This window comes from Rhodamnia argentea, chromosome 7 (assembly GCF_020921035.1).
Source record: "Rhodamnia argentea isolate NSW1041297 chromosome 7, ASM2092103v1, whole genome shotgun sequence".
NCBI lineage: Eukaryota > Viridiplantae > Streptophyta > Magnoliopsida > Myrtales > Myrtaceae > Rhodamnia > Rhodamnia argentea.
The window spans coordinates 13,210,814-13,232,951 of NC_063156.1; the positions used below are offsets into that span (position 1 = coordinate 13,210,814).

General features: G+C 40.6%; 3 protein-coding genes and 1 non-coding gene across 4 annotated transcripts; 3 read left to right on the forward strand and 1 right to left on the reverse strand.

Annotated features, from left to right (window-relative positions):
* Nucleotides 1-2,792: 2,792 nt before the first annotated feature.
* On the forward strand, nucleotides 2,793-6,876 carry LOC115741894 (protein ABHD11). The gene is made up of 5 exons (XM_030675909.2): nucleotides 2,793-3,111; nucleotides 3,194-3,432; nucleotides 5,445-5,557; nucleotides 6,133-6,273; nucleotides 6,359-6,876. The coding sequence occupies exons 1-5, from the start codon at nucleotides 2,844-2,846 to the stop codon at nucleotides 6,606-6,608; spliced, it is 1,011 nt and encodes a 336-aa protein (XP_030531769.1). The 5' UTR covers nucleotides 2,793-2,843; the 3' UTR covers nucleotides 6,609-6,876.
* A 1,126-nt stretch (nucleotides 6,877-8,002) lies between these two features.
* LOC115741895 (ubiquitin-60S ribosomal protein L40) lies at nucleotides 8,003-10,830 on the forward strand. The gene is made up of 5 exons (XM_030675910.2): nucleotides 8,003-8,167; nucleotides 8,280-8,366; nucleotides 8,487-8,589; nucleotides 10,352-10,418; nucleotides 10,570-10,830. Exons 1-5 carry the CDS (start codon nucleotides 8,065-8,067, stop codon nucleotides 10,594-10,596), a joined length of 387 nt encoding a protein of 128 aa, XP_030531770.1. The 5' UTR covers nucleotides 8,003-8,064; the 3' UTR covers nucleotides 10,597-10,830.
* Nucleotides 9,280-9,370, forward strand: LOC115741958. Its single transcript, XR_004015509.1, has one exon. It is a non-coding gene; the product is annotated as a small nucleolar RNA snoR109 (small nucleolar RNA).
* A 2,229-nt stretch (nucleotides 10,831-13,059) lies between the features above and the next one.
* LOC115741839 (kinesin-like protein KIN-5C) lies at nucleotides 13,060-21,048 on the reverse strand. The gene is made up of 23 exons (XM_030675848.2): nucleotides 20,848-21,048; nucleotides 20,594-20,723; nucleotides 19,709-19,867; nucleotides 19,261-19,610; nucleotides 19,032-19,170; nucleotides 18,855-18,952; nucleotides 18,612-18,768; nucleotides 17,886-17,955; nucleotides 17,687-17,763; nucleotides 17,287-17,340; nucleotides 17,122-17,202; nucleotides 16,933-17,044; nucleotides 16,769-16,855; nucleotides 16,500-16,675; nucleotides 16,187-16,348; nucleotides 15,945-16,052; nucleotides 15,673-15,831; nucleotides 15,508-15,591; nucleotides 15,213-15,418; nucleotides 15,033-15,134; nucleotides 14,827-14,936; nucleotides 14,254-14,405; nucleotides 13,060-13,725 (listed from the first exon to the last, which is right to left on the reverse strand). Exons 1-23 carry the CDS (start codon nucleotides 20,904-20,906, stop codon nucleotides 13,528-13,530), a joined length of 3,030 nt encoding a protein of 1,009 aa, XP_030531708.2. The 5' UTR covers nucleotides 20,907-21,048; the 3' UTR covers nucleotides 13,060-13,527.
* Nucleotides 21,049-22,138: the final 1,090 nt, after the last annotated feature.

Genomic DNA, 22,138 nt, shown 5'->3' on the forward strand with positions numbered 1-22,138 from the left:
CTGGGTAGTCCTCTTCAACTTCATCAACTTCTTGCCTCCTAAGAGCGAGAATATTTTCGACAACATGATGAATGGGGTCCAGACAATGAGTGACCCAACTGCAACTGAGTATTATTACCTCAAGAATGTACGACTTTTTGCTATTTTCAAGAGAAGGTGCTTCATTGGAGATCTTCTGTAATTTTATGAGAGCAATGGAATGGGCAGGAATTGGTCCTAAGTTCATAAAAGAAATACTTGAGATGCTAAGTAGCAAGAACCTGAATCATTTAGGAAAAAAGCTGTTGTGCATGAGCAGTTGTTGGCGCAGGCCTTTCTGCAACTCTCCTTATCTATGTTTGCTAGATCTAGAGTAAGTTGCGGGTCTGTCTCACTGGTGAAGTAAGTAACGTCTTTAAGCTCCAGAAAGGTTTGGAACTGTGAAGCTTCCAAAGACTCCAATCCGTCCCGAAAATGTCCATCAGATTCAAACTTCATATACTGCGCAGATGCATCAAAATCAGAGAGCACAAACCCATCTCTTGTGGAATTCATGAACAATTCCAGAGCTCCTTCAACAAATTCAATATAATTAGAGTCATGGCTTGTGTTAGGGAAATTTAACCGAACAGAGAAATACGCCTGTGGAGGATCAGTCTCTATCTGGGCAAACAAACCACTAGGAGTTAGCGAAAGTGAAAATAAAACCTTGCTCGGTCCAATTCACAGAGGAAGTAACTGGGGTCAATTTCTGCCCAAGGAGAAGTGTGTCTGCAGGGTGATCGAAGGATTGCCCCACCGCGGCATTGTTCTTATCAAACAGCACAAGATTGCCGGTGTCTGTCAAGTTCGTGCCTGCAACAAGCTTACCCGTAGTGTTGGTAGACCAAGCCAACGACCCCGTCAACATCTGTCAATACCAAATCTCATTTTGCCGTGAGCTCCAACGCGGAGCTGTCCCCGACCGGATTGTTTCGATTAGCTGACCACAGCACTACTGAATCTACTAGAGCTTCGGTTTCAAAATTCTGGACGTTGCTAACAATAAAAATGCCGAAATAGCAACCATTCGGTCTGTCTACGAAGTAGAAGCCACATGTGAATGCCATGCCGGAGCCATTGTGTCCTCTCCCGAGAATGGGCGAAATGGGAAAAATCCAATCGAGCTGCGGACGAGTATTAGCTATCCATCTCGTAGAGAGGCCTGCAGTTGCATTGTAAGCTCGAGCATCGACTAAACCAGAAAAGAATGCCAGGAGAAGAATGTAAAGGAAAGAGCAAAGGCTCCACCATTTGAACATGGTATCGGAATTATCAGAGAAAGCAGAAAGAAGAATGAGGAGAAGAGCAGAACGAAAACAAGAAACTGGAACTCGAGGTTAAAAGTCCAGTCATCTTAAGCTCCATTTACAATTCCAAGAACTTTGGATTGTAAGAGTAAGACAGTCGGGACAAAATCCTCGGACATACAATCGAAATAGATGCCTCCGATGTGCCGGCGTGGTGGCGGGGAATGTCTTAAAATCCAAGAGAGGGAAACCAAAGAGGAGATCCAAACTAAAATCCATTGTTCTTGCTTGTAGATATGGAAGAACCAGCATGATTGGAGAGCGCAAATAGCAACGAACAACACAAGAAGAAGACAAGCTGACGTGCGAAGGCAAGAAGAAAATAAATCGAACACCATATTTACATGGTTCGGTTGTAGTGACCACTATAGATCAAGCGATATAAGGATGTTTACAATTACACTCGGATTACTCAAATACTCTAGATTTTCTCAATCTCCAATTACACCAAATATCCCACAAGTGTTTAGCCCCATAATTAAATAATCTATCAATCTCGGATTGACAAATCTTACTCACAAGACTTAATTGGCTTCAATACTAAATTCTTCTCGAATGTAATTCACGAACAAAACCCACGGACAAGTACTCGTCAAAACGGCGCCGTTCCGCGTCCCCAAGCACTCATGTAAAGCGAGGCTTCAATTCTTTTCCCTCTAACTATCCCGGTTGCAGGAAGCAAATATTTATGTGAAAGACTAGACACAAGTCAGATTGAATCATGGTTCAAGTTGGACTTCCCCATTTAGTAGTCTCATTAATATTAGGAAAGTTAATCTCCAAAATTTAAGCTAAGATTCCTTTTTTTTTATTTTACTTTTAAGTGAATGATTTATTTATTTTAATCACTTCAATTCGGGTAGGCTTTTATCTGTTGGGCTCAAACTCGAAACGTACTTAACACGAGGATCATCAATAACCTATCATTCTCTTCACAATTGACAAAAAACGCCCCAAGGCGCATGAATGTTGAAGGCATCAATTATTCAATCATTTATTCTGTTCACAATAAAAATGTTGAAGGGTCATTGTTTTTTCAAATAAGAACGTGAAGTGGGTACTATCTCGAATAAAGACCCGAAATAGACATTACCTATGGCTGGTCAGCCGACGAAATGGAAATTAAAAACAAAAAAACAAAAGGAAAACAAAAAAAAAATAAAAGGCAAAAAGATCATAAAAGTAAAAGATGAAAAAGCTCTTGGTCGTCGTGTAGGTCGGACCTTTATTTGAGATCGTCATGCTCAGTTCGGACATTTATTTGAAATAAAATTCATTTCATATTTTTTATTTAAAATAAAATTCATTTCATATCTTTATTTAAAATAATTTGAGATAATAAAGATACTTCAAATCCGTATTTAAGATAATATCTATTTCACGAACTTAAGTTTGTGAAAACTCTTATTCCGAATTTTCTCTTTAATTTTCGCAAAATAGATGTAACCCCGTCTCCGCTGATCAAGTCTGAAGCCTCCGGACTCCCAGCACAGAGTGGGGGGTGGGGGATCATCCATGGCCGGAAGTCTGGGAAACAAACGGTCTCTCCTTCTCCTAACTCGGTTCCTCGACTCACCGAGTCCGCACCATTCCCTGCTGACCAGCTCCTCCTCCCGGTCCCTGCAAACCCTAGCTTACGAGGAGGTACGCCCTCCTTCCTCCGACGACAATCCCGTCCCCCCGACGGCTTTCGTGCTCCACGGCCTCTTAGGCTCCGGCAGGAACTGGAGATCTTTCTCTCGCTCCTTGGCCTCCACTCTCTCCACCGCCTCCCCTCCCTCTGGTACTCTCTCTGAATGTTTCGTGGAGGACTGGAGTTTTTCTTTTCTTCTGCTTTTTTTTCCAATGCTCTTGGGGTATTGCAGAGTGGAGGATGGTTCTGGTGGATTTGAGGAACCACGGGAAATCGGCTGAGTTGGGAGGCTTTGGTCCACCTCATGACATGTTCAATGCTGCCAAGGATTTGGCTGATCTGGTGAAGTCTCGAGGCTGGGCTTGGCCTGATGCTGTGATAGGCCACTCCATGGGTGGCAAAGTGGCCCTGCAGTTCGCGCAGAGCTGTACCCGTGGGGACTATGGTGAATCCGCCGCTTGTCCCAGACTGGTAGGAGCATTTCCTCATCATTTCTCATCTATTTATCTTTAAGTGATCGATGTTCTCCATCTCAAATTATTATGATTGTCTAGCTCCGCAGCTCAATAATTTTGCCCTTAGTGTGTGGTAAATTTGCTGTCTTGGTGCTTTTTGTTTTTGGGTGCTTTTGGGGGGGAGCTGGGGTGATTGTTATTTAGCTTCTAAATTATGAAGTGAATGATGCTGGTTAAGATTGGCAGCTCCAGCGAAGTTCGCCCCTAAGTCAGCGATCACGTTTCGTAAGCATGCTTTACGTGGTGAGAGTTATATTAATGCTAGAAAAAGAATTCTTTGGGATGGGCAATTGGTTGCTTGCTTTGATTGTCGGTGCTCGTTACGTCATCATTTAAGCAAGATAGGATTTGTATTGAGGTCAAATAGAAGTATGTTTCTAAGCTGAGGGAAAAAATTGTGATGGCACCATTGTCTTCCAAATTGAAATCATACGACGGGAATTGGCTTGTCCTTCACTGGAATGTAGACGTCAGAGGAACGCAAAAACGTTATTTGGACGTGCTTGATTAGTGGTTAGTTTATGTACTAACCAGTCTTAGTCTCTTAGATTTTCTTGACTAGAGCAAACGGCCAGTTATTTTCACAAATAATCCTTATTGCTGGAGAACGTCATTCATGGAGGGTGGGGAATCCATTTTACTTTTAGAAAATAGAAAAGATATTTGAGTAATGACTGTCCAGAAGTGCAACTTGATAACTCAGTAAATTAAACTCCTGCAAACGTTCATTATTGTAGAGCACTGTCGTTCCTTGATGGAGCAATATATGTACCTTCAACACAACTTCAGGCTCTGTCGATCCTTTCCCGGTCTTACTCGTACTAGTCTTTAATGTGTCTAAACTCTGGTGATCTGGTTCTTAAGCTGGAATCCTCAACTTTTATTAATAAGTGAGTGGAATGTGATAGCCTTATGCACTTGATAGTGAAGGGCAATGGAGGTTCTTTCATTAATCCAATAGTTGTGTGCCTTTCCATGGGCTTTGTCTTGAAATTGCTTACCTCATTGTAAAAGTCAAAGTATGGTTGAGCTCCATGTTACAAAATTACTGGAAATATGGAATTATGCTTTTGGAATTCATTTTTCAGTTAATTGATGATCTAGATAGAATATGTTTCATCACTCTCAAACAATGCACCACTGGGTCCGTAGCCACTAATGAGGTGAATGTTACTTGGGGTCTTATTCTTTCAGTCATGCTGTTGGGTTTACAGAATTTGGGAATTTGTTTCTTTGAAACAGTACCAAGGTGGTATTGCTTGTACATCATTCGTTTTCAAAGTAGTTTTAGTAATTGAATATGACAGGGTATCTGGCATGAAAAGATATGCTCGATATGCTAGTGCTCAGTTTTCTGTTTACAAGAATCTGATGGGAAAATTTGTTTTTCTAATAAGATAGCAGAGCACCTCCAAGAATCTGAATCCTAGCACTCCCTCATTTCCCTGGTATTGACCTCTTGTTTTCAGGGTCTCTGATGCTCAATTTGACACATTTACATCCACATCATGTGTTTCGTGTGTAAGGTCCGGCTTACACCCAATGGAAAATGTTAAGAGATATGCTTGATGAGCATGGTATATTCGTTTCCGATTAGCCTAAGCTTTTAGGAAAATTGTCTAACTCCTGGGAGTGAAATCAATATGGTTGACAGGCCTATGGCATTTTACTTTTTCCTTTTCTGTTTTCTGGTCTTGCTTGATATTTTATGCTGACTATGCTGTGCTCTATTCTGAACATGCACTAGTAAGTCTTGTAATTCAAGCCATATAGGTATAATTTTCTTTTTCCAATCATGTAACCATATGATGTCAATGGTACTGGAAATTTTTGTTTGAGTGATCCTGATTGTGATATGTGTGTGTTTGTTTGAGTGATCCTGATTGTGATATGTGTGTGTCTGCATGTTATGGCAGCTAATGTGCTGGCAAAGCTCTTTAGTTATTGCTATTTCCTGATGCAGAGCAGCTGTGGGTGCTGGATTCTGTCCCGGGAGAAGTAAAGCTGGAGAATAGCGATGGAGAAGTAGAAAAAGTTTTGGAAACATTGCAGAGTTTACCTTCAACAATCCCATCAAGAAAGTAGGACTATCCTTCGTCCTTTGCTAGCATGTTATAGTCACATTTTCATGTTGCAACATTTTTTTCTCTCTTTCTTAGTCATGCAAATTGTTAATGCAAATGAAGACATTGTGCAGCAAGAAGAAGTGTTTAATAAGTTGTTCTTAGGACTTCAATACCCCTTGGAAAGTGGTTTTCTGAGTCCACATCATCTTGAGAAGGGATATGTGTATCTCCTTGCTGTCATTCGTGTTGGCTAGTCCAGTATTAGACATGTAAGCAATGTCTTCCATAATTAAATCCCAAAGGGCTGCTCCAAGAAAAGACATATCAGAATGCTTCTCAATGGAGGACAGAATCACATAGTTTGGGCTCCTAGAATATGGCGCCCTTGGGGCTTTTTATTTGATTGTATCAAAAAGGCCCAATAAAGTTGATAATCTGTCTGCAATTTGTCCGAGTTGTTCTAACTTCTATTTGAGTATATTCACAATCATCATGTGGGATTCCTCTTATCATAGTGTTCATTTAAATTGCAGAGTTGAACACAATTTTAAGGGGGTGCTAAGAACTTCGTGTTTGATGCTCGTCTTCAGGTGGCTGGTGAACCACATGCTAGAACTTGGTTTCTCAAAGTCCTTAGCAGAGTGGATAGGCAGCAACCTCAAGAAATCTGGAGACCATGAAACGTGGGCTTTTAATCTGGAAGGTGCCGTCCAAATGTTTGATTCGTACAGGTAATTATCTGCATTCTGTTTGATGTAAGTGTGTGAATATGTACTACTCCCCCCCGTGATATAAGGTGACTAAAAATTCCGTCAGGGAGACATCCTATTGGTCTTTGTTGGAGGAACCGCCGAAAGCTATGGAAATAGCAATTGTACGTGCAGAGAAAAGCGATCGATGGGACCCGGATGTGATACAACGGCTTGAAAGACTTTCTAGTCCAGGAAGGGACCGATCTGAAGGGAAGGTTTCAGTCCATGTTCTTCCTAATTCTGGCCACTGGGTTCACGCGGACAATCCCAAGGGACTTCTCGAGATCGTGACTCCAAAGTTCATGTCCATCTAGACTTGCCCTACTGGATTCCGACTTCCTAGGTGCCTGCCAGTGTGAGCTAATGGCTTTTCGTTCTTGCCTGTAAGTATCGAAATCAGGAAGTGACGCTTCAATATGAATAAATCTCTGTCCTGACGTTATCGCGGTGCGGTAGCGCGCCTTATTTGTCCTCTTTCCATGTAGCAGACGTAGTTCAGGTCCGTTGACCTTTCTTTCATTCACCTAATTGGTTATTTGGATTCAGCGATTGCAGATATTTTCATTTATCGTCAATGGCGTGTTACATCGCCATGTAATGGTGATTGCTCCTATTGATGTTGCATTGCCCTTTTTTCGCTTAATACCATAAAAAATCTCCAACCGAGCAATAGATATATTTATGACACATTTCCTTCAAATTAATTCTCATATCACGAAAAATTGATATTCTGCAGCAAATTCGAAGAGAATGCATGTGCCATCTGAATGAAATCTTAGAGCTGAGGGTAGGGTAATCGGTCCTTGACCCAGTCCAGTCCCACAAAGGAATCAGAATAGATCAGAAGGACCGGTTTTCAGTGTCGGGAACTGATAACCGGACCGGTTTGATTCCTGCATGGTCCGCTTGCTCTTTGTTGTCCAAAGGAAGCGTGAAGCAGAATCTCGACAATCGTTTCACGAACAAAGAACTATCAACGTTACAAGAGGCAACACTGGCACCCCCTACCAATCAGCAAAGACACATTAACGAGACAAATGACCAAAAGGGAACTCAGAGAAATGGAAGCTTTATCAGAGAAATGGAAGCTTTACCTAAACTGCGAACGACGAAGCTCAAGAGGGAGAAGGATGGAGAGATAGAGGGGGAAAAGTGCAAAGAGAGAGACGGGGAGGGGAAAGAGCCGAGAGAGAAGATTAAAGAGAGGGAAAGGCGTGGCTCCTGAGACGGGAAAGGGAAGCTGGAATCTGGAAAGAGAATGGGGAAAGAGTCAAGAGCAGTGGGAATTCGTTCTTCAAATATTTTAAGAAATAATAATAAAAATTGGACCGATCCAAATGGGGCGATTTCACTTTTGAAATCGAAACTGGACCGAAAATTACCGATTCTAATTGTATGGAATCAGAAATCGGACCGATTGCTCTGGGAATCGCCCAGAATCGGCCAATTTGATCCGATCAAATCAATTCCCAATCCGATCGGTTCCCTTTGTTCACCCCTAGTCGAGGGGGGCAAAATGAGGAATCAATTTTGTAGGGCAAAGTTTTCAGGGCCATCAGTGATTGATAACATGCAAGCACAAAGAAATCGCAGTCCCGGGTCTGCTCAGCCCAATAATAAGCCCAAAGAAAGTCGGGGTCAAAGGAGGGACTCGAGAGTCAAACCCTAGCTCGGCAGAAGCCCTATAAAAGGCCTCGAGTTCCTTCTCACTCTCTCCGTTACACCCCCCCGCCCACCGCCGAGACACGCAGAGAGAGAGAGAAAGCGAAGATGCAGATATTCGTGAAAACCCTAACCGGCAAGACCATAACCCTCGAGGTCGAGAGCAGCGACACCATCGATAATGTCAAGGCGAAGATCCAAGACAAAGAAGGTCCGTCCTCCTCCTCTTCCTCCACCTCCACCGGAGCTATGATTTGGTTCGGTTTTGCATCCAGATTCCGCATTTTGAATGTGCTTGCTTTTGTTTTGTTGTCGCTGAGCAGGGATCCCGCCGGACCAGCAGCGGCTGATCTTCGCCGGGAAGCAGCTCGAAGACGGCAGAACTCTGGCCGATTACAACATTCAGAAAGGTGCTCTTTCTCTTTCCTTTGCTTTGTACAAAGTGAATCGCGTGCTCTGTTGTTGTTTGATTGCATCGCGGGGCACTGAGCTGGAGAAGTTAATGGTTTCCTGTTTGTTGTTCGACTCAGAGTCCACGCTTCATCTCGTCCTGAGGCTTCGTGGAGGGATCATCGAGCCTTCTCTGATGGCTTTGGCTCGCAAGTACAATCAGGATAAGATGATTTGCCGCAAGTGAGTTCTTTGCTTTTGCTTTCTGGTGCCCGATATTATCGGAGGTTGTTCGTACTGGAATCGATCATTAGAAATGCTAGAAATGTTGACATAGACTTAAGCTGATGTATTGGACAATGAGCTTTGGGCATGACGACGGGACCATACTTAGCGTCTAAGCTGGAACAGCGCGGGAAAATTATGATAGTTTCCAATAACAATTATCGATCTTTAGTGCTTTCTCATCTGGATTCGATTAGCTCCAGATGATTATGTCCGTGGGTGCATTCTCCTCTTTCTGGTCGACACTTTTTTGTCAGTCCTTGGTGTTTGGTTTATCATTGAGTCGGTTAGCTGTTGTTCTATTTCTTTCTTAATCTTAATGGCGGATTATTGTTTGGCTTCTACAATGTTGTTAGACTAGATTGCTTGTTATTTATCAGGGCATGTTCTATCAAACTCTATTCTACTACAGTTAACTGCTAGAGCTTTTCCACAGAACTGCTTTTAGACCTTCTATCCCCCCCCCTTTCTCTCTCTCTCTCACATACACACAATCATTTTGCGTTATTCTGATGTCTCCATAGAAGAAACGGTTTTGTTCCTTTCAAATGCCATTGCTCTGATTTATCTGTGGTCTGAGGCTATATGTACCAAGGTAAGGGCGTGTGATTGATTTAATCAGTGCCCTTGATCTTGAATTTGCCAAAGCGGCTGTAGCCAGATCCCACTGCTGAGAAGTTAACTGGCCGGTTGTTGTCCATCTCCGTCGACAATTCTGCTTACCGAACTTCTCACATTCCTTTTTCCTGGAAGTTATTCTTCTATTTCCTGTTTACTACTATAAAAATCAGAATTTATTCCACTATAGTATCTGTTAGATCTTCTCCGCATAACTGCTTTTAAAACTTTCTTCCTTCTCCTATTCTGCTTTCTGATGTTTGATGCTCAGATCTTCATCAGATCACTGATCTGTTGTGACATTTGATGCTGCTTTGCTGCTGTCAGTTTCAAATTTTCTGCTGCTTTAAATGGGACTATCAGTTGAACCCTCACTTGCTGTTTAAGTGCAATGGAGGGCATCATAGTTCCCAAAAGCCATTTCCATTTGAACTTTGTCAGCTGGGCTCTGACTATATTCAGTTGATTTTCATTGAATGGTACATTTGTCGTTTAATCATTAGTTTCTGAAACCAGAGGACGTATAAGAGACGAGGAAGATCAAGATGGACGGCTTAGATAGAGATGGAAAATCTCATTCATGTGGGGTTCATATTAGACATTTTTATCTGAGGTTTGGGAAGTTTGCTGCTGTATGTAGACAGCATTCAGCATTGAGGGTGTACATATTCACTGATAGTCATAAGAACTTGTGTTGAATTTGATCTCTGCGCTCTTGATTTCATTTGGATAGACACGTGACAAAATGCCGAAATATCCCATCCTTCCCTGCTGCCTGTGGTTGCACCTTGTATCTGCAATTTTAGACATTAATGTTGATTCTTGTGAAGCCCACATGATTATGTGTATGCTCGTTTTATTTTGTTAACTGTGTTAAGTATCATTCCCATATGAGTCCTTCACTATCAATTTGAGGCTAATTGCAATCCGATGGATGTCTCAAGGTGATAGGTGCTTTAGCTATCTTCTATGTGTGCTCTTAAAATCTCTTGCGTTAATTTCTGTACACTTTTACCCTTTTTTGTGTAATACTATCATGTAATCACATCGGCTGATATTGCTGTTTTATTTCCTGTGACATTTACATCTTATATCCTGCCAGATGTTATGCCCGCCTGCATCCGAGAGCTGTGAACTGCCGCAAGAAGAAATGTGGCCACAGCAATCAGGTTAGCTTGTTTCTGTAGAATAATTTCAGTCTTTTCTTCTCTCTCCCCATTGAGCTAAACCTCGTATTTCCTGGTTTCTGGTCATTTATGCTTTCTTTCCATTATTGAACTTGTTCTACGATGAAAGTGATCAAAACTTTTTGACTTGCAGCTGAGGCCTAAGAAGAAGATCAAGTAAACTTTAGGTGGTTACCTTACTGTTGCAGAGCATTTGTTTTCCATTGAAGTACACGCTTTGTATGGATGACTAGTTGACTACTTTGATTGTTTCAACCAAGAATTCATTTGGGCATGTTTTTGCTTTTTGCCTTTTCGGGCTTAGCAGGTGATATTGTTTTTTCCTTTGTAATGTTTGAAAGTGATTGTCCCTTTGTTAAGTCCCCGAGTAAGACTGGATACCGCCCTGGGAAGATAAAAATAAGAAACTTGCCTTTTCGATTGGGTGAACATTTCACAATACAAATAGCAGAAAGCAGATCTGAAACCCAACGGTGGATGAAAATCAAGAAGCGGGTCAGAGTCTTCAAACAATAGCTTTTGAGAAGCACATTGAACATCTGCCATCACAACTCTAATCAGTATTGATGCATGCTCATATTTGTAGCAAACATTACAAACATCTGCAATACTTGGGAGTGTACATGTTTCCCCTCTGAAGCATACCTCACCAATTCCCCACTGCCCCCTTGTAAGCGGAGTCCGCATCGATCCAACCAACTGGAGTTCGTCCTATTCATTTCCGACTTCCCAAGCTTTCATAGGAAAGTCCTCAATCTGCATTCATAGCAAGGAATTGATTCCTTCACTAGATTTGCTCGAATGCCTTGACGGCTCACTCTTATTTCGCAAATATAAAGGTCAAAATCTCTAAGCATTCGTGCGGACATGGAAGGGAGAAGGGGTCCCCTTGTTTTGCTGCAATGGTTAAAATGCCCCGAGTGTATGTCAAAATATTTAAATGATGGAAGCATTACATGTACAAATGCAATTCCAGATGAGATCAGTCTAGAATCGAGGAAAACAAAGTAGTCAAGGACCCTTCATCGAAAATCACATCTGAATGTGTCGTAATCTCTTCGCTAAATAAACTTCTACAGCGAAGAACGCCTTCTGCTATTGTTATTACTCATGCAATGCAAAATTTCTGTGGCTAGGATGACCGTATCTGAAGGCCTGATCAAACCATCCACTGAATGTTTTGAGTCTCCTACCGAAATATTTTATGCTAATTTTATGGAGAAATTTCACTTTGCTTCCCTTTACTTTAACGCCTTTTCTCAGCAAAGCTAACACTCGGCTTGTGGTTGCACCAAGCTCTATCTAACCTTCCTAGAATGATGGCTCTGTCGTCTCGTCATAGAGGCTGGATCGAGTTGATTTTGAGTCGATGAAGCTCATATTAATGACATTGACAGAGCAATGCTTCATATAATCCTTGAGAGCACTAGCTAGCTCTGTGAACAACTATCCCATTCCCACCCATTTTCCCCCTACTATGGATGACTTCAATTTTGTCACTCTCGATTACCGAAGGTACGTCACAAGTATTAGCGAACGATTTTAGAACAGAGGTCATACCTTAACAAGCTCTATACTCCATCTAGGACTCGGGCAGATAAAATCTAAGACATTTACATGCGCGTACTTGAACCGTTAAGTGGATTTTGCGATCGGTTTGAGCAAGGATGATTATGGCAATTGAACAGTCTCTCCAGCGGAATTGAAGCGAATTGGCCTGAACTACCTCTCGGGCGTCCCAGATACCACTTGCGTAGACATCAGCGTCCAACTAAATCAAGAGGCATGTTTTCTCCGGACCTCTCGAGCTCTTTCTCTATTATGTAGTATCTAACAATGTAAGGATTGTCGCATGATATGCTGAAAGTAGAACTATCCCATTCTCTACAATTGCACGAAACTATCTTCGCAGGCTCTCAGTTTTCACTCACTGTATATGTCAAATTCCCCGGTAAAGATGTAGTAAGGATGGTTGGCATCGATGGTTAATTTCTGTTTGGACTGGTAGTTTGTCTAAATGGTACTTCCATAACTAAACCTACAAATCTTATCAAGAAATCTCTTCTTTCGAATTTGAGGTGTCTATAGAGGTCATTGAGATGACCGATTACAATCTGTTTAATCAAAAATACAGTCTTGTCACTATCTGTACTGCAGAAAGTGGTTTTGAAACTTTGAATAAGGTTGAAAGTGCGTTCTCCTACTGAAGAGGATACAAACATAGTACCGTTGAGGAAGTCGGAGGAGCTAACGGCGTGCATGGCAATACTTCTGCTCTAAAAATCAACTTTTGCTTCTAAGTAGAAATTGATTTTTCTACTTTTAGATAGAAGTAATTTTTTTTTTTTTCAAGTGGCTCCAAAATTATTTCAAAAGCAAAAAAAAAAAAATACTCCATAAGTAGAAATATGAAGTTACATAACCAAACGAATATTTGCTCCAAAAATTGCGTTGCCAAAGAAATTTTTGTTCCATAAGCACTTTTGGAGCAAAAATTCTACTCCAAATTTGTTGTCATGCACGCCCCTAAACTGCTAATTTCAGTAGTGAACCAAGTCAAAACAAACTCGTCGATGATGTTATGCACTTAAACTACAGGTCAAAGAAAAGTGTCATCTAATGATAAGAAAATCTCTCAAGCCCCAAAGCAAAATTTACTTAAGCATTTCAGGTTGCCAGCGTGAAACCATATTCCCATACTTTCACTGGTGAAGAAATTCATTTGAATGACATTAATTGAGTTGAAGCAATACACATCAGAGTTTCTATGCGCCTCCAGTTTCACTAGCCAAAACTTGTTACATTACAGAGAAGATTTATACGACTCTAGAGGAGCTTTACATATAAATTGTTTAAGCATAAGCGAGAAGCCTACGCTTAATAATGCCAGATTGCTTCATGAAGAAACAAGTTTCCGTAACCTTATACTGTGATTATTCATAGCCTTGCTTCATTCCGATTCTGGCTCCAGCGACCTATCTCGCATCCTTACAATCCTCAAGAGACAGATATTTAATGTACACCAACAGTACAGACCCTCACGTGCCCGCCAACTATGTTCCATGAAAATGAGATGTGAGCGATCACACGTTCAGTTGATCAGCGTCAAGGGTGAGCGTGGTATTAGAGACGGCTTCAAGTCCTTCCCATCGAATGATTCATATGAATTGTTTTCACGAAACTCCTCAACAAGAGATTCCATTGGCATGGCCCGGAGGGACTCAATAGTTCCTCTTGTTGGAACTTCTGGATCACTTCTAATTGGCGTCGTCCCACTTGGCTCATAGTCCTGTATATGAAATGCATAAATTGAATCGTTATCCATCATATGGAGTCAGGGTCGGGGAACCTAAAAGCTCCTTGAGGTTTGATTGCTAAATCGAGAAATGAATTGTGGCGCAGGCTTATCTGGACGATAAAATTTAAGAATCAAAATCCAAGAGCGTGACCACAGCAAATAAAAGCTCCCAGAACATGCACTAGGTCAATACACCGGCTCAAACTATCCTTGTATGTGTCGTTATTGAATTAAACCTGATTTTTCCAAGTGAAAAAACTTGATAAACAGTTAATGGCTTTGCCAGGCTTTTCCCACGAGGAAAACCTGAATTTGCAAAACCATAAAAAGTAAATTGTCTGGTTACGGGATGCTATACTTTACAAATTAGACAGGATGTTTGAGGACTTTGCTTCAGGCATAGTAACCAGTGTACGTACCTTAAGGTAAAGTGTTCATTTTATCACAGAAAATGACAGCGACTGACAGTCATATCGAGGAGGCAATATTCAAATTTAGTAATTGCGGAAGTAGGCCTACCATATAGCGATGTTGAAAAGTTTCTTCTGCTTTCTCCCTGACACTTGAAGCTTCGCCAGAGTGGTCCTCGCGGAAACTTTCCAACAATTGCATGTGTGCCTGGACCGTTTGTAGAATACCCGATATAGATTCTCGCTCTTGCACTGACACACCTGTCATCATCATAACGAAATGTTTATATAAAACTGTAATAATTGCAGCAATAACGTGCACTTTCGGATGGACCATGAACGTGCAACAATGCCACAGCAATCCCCAGTTTACATAAACTTGAGGGTTGAATCAATGTCATTAGAAGAACAAACAAAGTTCAATCAACTAGAGAAATTTCAAGAAAAATTCCATCAACTCGTATTTCCCCCTCTAAAAACTGTTAAAGTTATCTTGCATACAAAATGTTTGCAGCAAGTACATGCATCGAGTAATTTCACGATTTTAGTTCAGACACGTAACAATAATCAAATCAGAAACGCAGCTGTAAATTCAAGATTGGTGCCAAATGAGAATTTAACAAACGGAAAAAAGAGACTGTTTATGCCCCAGATTACTGGCCTATAGCAAACTTATACTCACCGTCAACATGCTTAATGAAATCTTCACTACACTTGACCGCATCTCGCTGAGCTGCATCCCTTGCAGCACCAATCTCTACATCATGTTGCTCGTTACTATCAGAAGCATCCCTGCAAAAGCAATTTTACAAATGTCTTAGATTGGTTACAACAGAAACATGTAGAAGATCTTCACAAAACAAGGGTCTAACAAGCCCGTAAACTAACCTTATGTGTGATCTCATAGAGGAAACATGATTATTACCCATCTCGCATATGGCCTCACGTGTGCTATCCCAATGCTTGGCAGCTGATTCTGCGGTGCTTACACTGACCATGTTGAAATAAAATTAAAGGCTGAATGAGGTACTGATATTAAGATGGTACCATGCATAGCAAGCACATTACCATTGCTGTAAAAGCAACTCCATACGGCAATGTTTGGCAGCAGAATAATCAGCACTATCCTTGGCATCATTTTCTGCTTCAGAAGAAAATTCATGCCACTTTCTTTTGGCATCCGTGGTAATACCCTCCAGTGAAGAAACATGCCCGTCCAAAAATGTCTTGTTCTGAGCAGCGGTTCCCCTAAGGCTAACAAGCCTTGTATCCACCTACAGTTTTTAACTATCAATCCACCTTAACAGGGAGCACCAGAAGTAGAAGCAATTTATTCATATATAAAGCAATTCATTAGCCAAACCATTTCTTTCTGACGACGGAAGTGATTACAAACTAAATTTGTCATATCTGCTAGAAGCTTTTCTTCTTCAGATTTAGACTTTTCCTGCATAATAACGATTGGACAATTCAGTAAATGATTTACCCAATAGTGCCTTATTATTAACAGGTGTAGCAGTTGCCTTACTTCATAAGCCTTCTGAAACTCGGCAATACTTTTCATTTGAATTTCCTCGATCTGTGTTGCATGACACTCAAGTTTTTTAGATTCTTCAATAAGCTTCCCGAGAAGTCCATTAGTGTACTCAGAAATGTCCTTGGTGTGCTCGATGCTGATGCTAAATCTCTGATGAATTAAACACATAGGGGCAGGATTCAATGGACGACCTCAAGGCGAATCACAGTTTCCATTTAATGCACCAAAGCAGAAACAGAGCAGACAAATCTAAAGGCACACACCTGTCGCAGTTCGCTGGTGAAGTGTGCCATTTCTCCTGCATGTGTTGAAAGAGTGCATTGGAGATCATCAAACAGAGCTTTTGCTTCTACATCTTTTGAAGTCAGAAACTGGTACAAGCATGGGAAACAGTTTAGTACATTGCAGAACATTGAAAGATCCACAAGCTTGATAAAGTACCACTAGATTTATAGACAGCATAAAAACCAAAATAAGGTGGGGACATTCAAACTTCACTGCAAACCTCTTCTGTAGATTGCACACTGGAAGAAGCCAAGGATAAGATATTGTCCAATCCTGCATTACAGCTAGCCTTGTGTAAACGTACAACATTTTGCAGCGCTTCAATATGAGAGATGTACATAGCCCTTGAAGCTGTAACTTTCTTCTTCATGTCCAAAACCGCCTATAAAAAGGATTTTTGTAAGAAACAAAGTACTTTTAACAAAAAGAAGCCTGAGATTAATTACTAGCCTTGCACCACATATAGAAACAACACTTTTAGAGAGAATTGACTATGGAACAGATGAAGCAGTTAAAAAAAAAAAATTCCCTACCCTTTCATGTACTTGCTCAAATGAATGGCAGAATTTTTCCACACTATCAAGGTGCTCATTTTGCTGAGAAAGTGATCCATCCACCACAGTGCGAAGTGAAGAAACTTGTCTCGCCAATTCAGTTAGGAAGTTGTTTACTACAGATTTGTTATCAGCATTGAGCTTATCTTCCCTATCTACAAGGTACACATCCAAAAGCATCAGGTTAATGCAACGTATATGTAGCCTTTCAAATTCACGCGACTCTATTCCAGTTAAAGAGGACTTACCAATTTTAGAAAATAATAGAGCATTATCTTGTAGAGATTTCTCCAAATCGGCTCTCAAGACACAAGCTTGATGAGCCAAAGCATTTTCTGTTGGATCATCAAATCAGTAAGAAACATCTCTTTCAATACAAGACCCACTCAAGAATAGAAGCCTCATAACATACCTGCTTTTCTCTGTTCCGATATTATGAAATCCCTCTCCTTTATAGAATACTGACATTTCTTAAGTTCCTCTTTAGTGTTAGCCAGCACTTTACTCGTATGCTCCAAATCTTTCTGCAATATTTGACCAGCTGAATGAGAAAACAAGCACAAGGTTTAAAAATTATCCATAATAATGAAACATCACTTACCTCAGTTGCATCAAGCTTGCTACTCAAGTCAGAACATTGTTGAACCTGAGAATCATATTTCTCTTGCAATTCCTCAAATTGCTGTTGCAACATATGGTGAATGAGGATAACATCGCACAAGATGTCAAACCAAACTGCTATCAAGGAGATACGTTATAAACTAACCTTTTGATGGATCTCCATAGTAACTCCCATTTGTTCGATCTGTTCAGCCATAGCCTGAAGACAGACGTCATCAAAGCAGTCAGAAATAAATTTCTACTTAAGATGTGTCTAACCCGGGGATTGGCAACTATGAGAACTGTGATAGAAACATCTTCAAGGATCTATAAGGACGTAAAGGATTAAAGTCCAAACCAACCCAACATTGAAGATTACAAAAGTGCACTTGAAATGAAGATTCCATGGAAAAGGGGATAGACATTTAGCTTGCATTGCATTAGTGATTATTATATCATTCATACATGTATGTACATGTACATATACATATACATATATCCTGAGATAAAGTAGGTACTCGGAAATCCACACATGAAAAAAGTCAAGATAAGGAAGAAAAAAATACCTTCCTTTCACTCTCCTCCTGATAATACCTCTCCTTAGGAATATAAACACCATTTTTCTCGTGAGCAGCATACACCTCTACAAAATAGAAGCATCTCATCAACCAACACTAACTCAAACCACTATATGATATTGTTGTATTCAACAACTTGCATCCCAAGACAAATGCCAGTATGAATGGATCTGGGTAAGATTCTCACCAGCCTTAAGCCGGTCAATTTCACCGTAGAGATCCTTAATAAGAGTTGATTTCATCATCTTTTGGTTTACCTACACACACAAGTGGTCATCCCTCAGTGCAAGCATGAGTTGCAACTTGAAAGTAAAATGAAGATTGACTTTGAATCAAGCATCACAATGTGTATAATTGCCTTTTGACAGTAGGGTGGTTGAAAAGAATTAATTATTCTTATCATAATTTCAATAATATTCTTCGTAAATTTTAAGAATGTCAGGCAAGAATAGCAGATATGCATATTCAAATTAAATATCATCAAGTTCAAGCTAATTGTGCCTATTCACATGCAAATCATCTCCACAATGTTCAACCTCCTAGCAACTGCATGAGGTGCTCCTTATTCCACAAATCAAGAACACCGGTGACATAGAAGTTCATACTAGCAAACAATAAGAATATTGCTGGTTAGAATATCATGTCTGTAGACTAAAGGGAGACAAACCAGAACAAAAAACAGCTAAAATTGTCAACATGATCTAAAAAAAAAAATTACTGAAGCGGTGAAGATAATCTAGGTGCAATTATGTTAACTTATGCAGAAGCTGACCTAACCACAGCAAATAAGGGAAAAGGGTCAACGTGAATTGGAATGCTCCAAGCAATTAAAAAGGTCGACTATGAAAAGAACAAAACAATTGACTAAAGAAAAAAACTTTGAATTATGAAATACAGGTGACAGTAAACAGACCTCAGGCTTATTTTTAATGTTCTTTGCCCTGTGCGCATAATCTAGGGTGCTCAGGGTCTCTTCCAGACAGTGGACTGCAGGTGAAACTGTTGCAATAATACAAGTCTTAGTCCTTCCTCCGAGAGAATCCCGAAGTAACCTAGTGAGCTTGCTATCCCTGAGAAAAGGTCATCTCAATCAGCCAAATTTGACTGGAAAAGTGTAGCGCGTCAGATTTTATAATATTTTGGAATCACAATGTACCTATAGGGAATATGACCAAGATGCTCCACAAGAGCATTAATGACTCTTCCCAACGTGAGCAAGCTTTTGTTAATTTCTCCAGCTTCTCTCGCACGACCCTGTCAAATGAAAATACACGAGTTATACGACAAATACTGCACATCAGTCAAATCTTATGCAGATTGTATGGAGCAGTACCTCCCTAGCACCAGAACGGGATATGTTTTCAGATCCAGCCAGATCCACCAAGTTAAGTTTGCCGCATTTAATAAGCTCTTCTCCCTCTGGTGTTGATTCTTTGATGTGAATTGTGATGGAAAACAAAGAGTGTGACCGACTACATCAAAACCAAAATCAATGTCTTATTGTAAAATTGAAGAACTGACCCATGACAACACATAGTGAAAGAAAAGCATTTTATTTTTACCTTGATTGTTTATTGAGCAGTGTTTCAGCAGTACGACGCTTTGAGGACCCCCTCTCAAGCAAAGTAAAGATCTCGGTAGCACTTGTCACAATTTCCTCCTCTATACCTCTAACAAGAACACCCCCTTTTCCATCCTCCATCAACGGCAGCTGCTTTTTCTGCTTATCATCCATAGCGACTCTGGAAATTTCCTCAGGTGCCAGAAGATCAGTGATTTCTTCATTGTATAACTCTATAAATGTAACCTTCACACTGTATTCAGCATTTTGGCTCTCCAAAGTATCAAAAATTTGCTGCACTGCTCTAGGTATGACTCCTGCTTCTGGAGGTAATTCTCCATTGGGTCCACTCTGCCACGTTTCACCATAGAGAGGTTATAATTCCAATTTTTGCAGAAAGGAGAAAATCCATAATTAAGAGGGTCATGGGAAACACAAAGGCATAATACCTTCGATCTCTTGCATTCACCTTCCATTGTGTATGTTTTTCCAGTTCCTGTTTGGCCATATGCAAAAATGGTACAGTTGAAGCCTTCAAGAACTTCATTTACAATTGGAACTACTGCTTGCTCATAAAGATCTTTCTGCTGTGCAGATGGACCAAAAACCTGCATGCAAGAAGCAAGATGAAGCATGTAACCATCAATAAAAGACGTAACGTAGATGAACTAAAAGGGGTGTTTTCAGATTATGCAGAAAAAGATGAAACTCTAGCAGCATCTTATTGAGACTTCAATCCATACCAAGCGAAATCTAATGTATTGTCTGTTAAATGTGATCTTCACAGCAATCAGTCGACAGAGAGCAAACTCATATTTGTTTTTTTAAACACCCCAGTTTCTGAAAGGAAAAGATCAAAGGATAATGCCACCTCTTCTACACATTTACATACAACTTAAAATAGGAAATAGCCACTAGTTAGGAATCATTTGAAAATTTGATAATCGATCACTCATGAAAAAGACCTTCCCGTGCCAGGTACTATTGTCTTTTTAACGAGCAATTAGTTCGGATAAATAGTCAAAATGAGAAATTACTAACAGTTCTAAATTGAATACCAGTCACTGCGAGAGAAACACCTTGTCAAGCCTAGAAGGGAAAGTCTACACATGAGAATCTCGTAATGTTGTATGTAGGGCACAGAGTGCCCGAGTCCTGAGGTAGTACCAGAAGCTTAATAATTTTATTCTAATAGCACATCAACGAGACCACCTCGGCCAGACCCAACCGTGACCCAATGTGACAATGACATAGCTAATTAAGAAACCCGGATGAAGTTAGCTCGATTAACCCGGGAACCAAGAACCTAGAAGAGAAAGCGATGAAGAAAGAACCTTATCGAAGGTGAAAACCCGATCGATGTGCTTGCCGGCAATGCTCTGCGATACGGCGACTTCTCTCTGGTAATCATTGCAAGTCACCACCTGAGGCGCATTGTTCCGCAACTCGTCTTCGCTGAAGGGCCTGCAGACACAGAGCACGTAAAAGAACAAGCAATCGAACGGAGCAACTGCTCGAACAAGAGCCCTAAAAAATCGAACGAGACGAGCTCCGGACCAAATCCTGGTCCCGGGATCTAAACCAGTACCTGCATCGGAGGAGGACCTGGACGTTGACGCCCTTCTCCTTCTCCTGGCGGCCGGCCATCTTGCAGCGGACTCGAGAGGGCGAATCGAACGAACCTATGATTGCTTCGTGTCTTCTTCAACCTCTGGATAGATCTACACCAGAGACTCTTTCTCTCTCTCTCTCTCTAACACGCGCAGATAGATGCACAACGTAGAGAGAGTGTGTGCCTTCTTCTTCTTCTTCTTCTTCTTCTTCTTCTTCTTCTTCTTCTTCTTCTTCTCGGGTGTGAAATGTGAGAGAGGAGCGGGAGAGGGGTCGGATTTCAAATTTTCGAAACGCGCTCCGCTGGGGTTTCATCCGACGGCCAATATGAACCGATCGGACGGTCCCTATTGTTTTTGATGATCGGCTCTCAATTGGCCTCGATTATGCACTCCACCCGGACACGTGATGTGACCTAAAAGTTTTCTCATTTTTCTTTCAATTGCGGCCGCCTATTGTTCTGTTCCATGTTTTAAGGTTTTTCTTTTCTTTTCTTTTCTTTTCTTTTGGTTGCAATTTTTTGAGGAAATAATGTGGAAATGAATAAGGAATTGTGACTTTAGTGAATTTGACATGGGATTTACGGCTACTGTGACACATTCACCTTACAAAAAAAAAAAATTAATATCGCAAAAAATCCTAAACTAGTGCACATGTGATAAATTTATCCCAAACTATTTTTTTAACCACAAAAAATCTCAAATAGGTACACTTATGAAAAATTTACCATCCGTTAATTTTCTTTAAATTTAACCATCAAATTACTGAGTTAGATAACATGTGGCGGTTCATGGGTATATCGGTTTAGGGTTTTTTTACCCTCTATTTGTCACGGATGTATCAATTTGAGATCTTTCGTTATATTAACCCAATTTAACAAAAAGTAAATCTATCACAGGTGTATCGATTTGGAATTTTTCGCAGATCAAAAAATTAGTTTAGGATAAATTTGTCACGGGTGTACCAGTTTAGGATTTTTTTATGATCAAAAAGATAGTCTAGATATATTTGTCACGGATGCACCGGTTTAGAGTTTTTCGTAGTTAAAAAAATAATTTAAGGATAAATTTATTACACATGCACCAATTTGAAATTTTTCATGGTATTAATCTTAAAAAGTTTAAGACAGCGAAGACTCCTATTTACCCTCGGGTTTGTTTCCATCAGAAAGCACGGTTAAAAGTCCTATGTGATTGCTGATGTGGACGATGGAATGCGAATGGAGATGATGTGGCGTCCCCGGAGCTTAAGCGACGAAGTTAAAATGT

Bases quoted from the DNA above. Each gene is read 5' to 3' on its own strand.
- LOC115741894 (XM_030675909.2), top strand. From the start codon at position 2,844: ATGGCCGGAAGTCTGGGAAACAAACGGTCTCTCCTTCTCCTAACTCGG. The intron at 3,112-3,193 runs GTACTCTCTCTG...GGGGTATTGCAG, and splicing joins CACCGCCTCCCCTCCCTCTG to AGTGGAGGATGGTTCTGGTG. The intron at 3,433-5,444 runs GTAGGAGCATTT...GATGCAGAGCAG, and splicing joins CCGCCGCTTGTCCCAGACTG to CTGTGGGTGCTGGATTCTGT.
- LOC115741839 (XM_030675848.2), bottom strand. From the start codon at position 20,906: ATGGCCGGCCGCCAGGAGAAGGAGAAGGGCGTCAACGTCCAGGTCCTC. The intron at 19,868-20,593 runs GTTCTTTCTTCA...TCTTGCATGCAG, and splicing joins GGGTTTTCACCTTCGATAAG to GTTTTTGGTCCATCTGCACA. The intron at 16,349-16,499 runs GTAGGGAATTTT...TCCTTTTTATAG, and splicing joins TTGAGCAAGTACATGAAAGG to GCGGTTTTGGACATGAAGAA.
- LOC115741895 (XM_030675910.2), top strand. From the start codon at position 8,065: ATGCAGATATTCGTGAAAACCCTAACCGGCAAGACCATAACCCTCGAG. The intron at 8,367-8,486 runs GTGCTCTTTCTC...TGTTCGACTCAG, and splicing joins CGATTACAACATTCAGAAAG to AGTCCACGCTTCATCTCGTC. The intron at 8,590-10,351 runs GTGAGTTCTTTG...ATATCCTGCCAG, and splicing joins GATAAGATGATTTGCCGCAA to ATGTTATGCCCGCCTGCATC.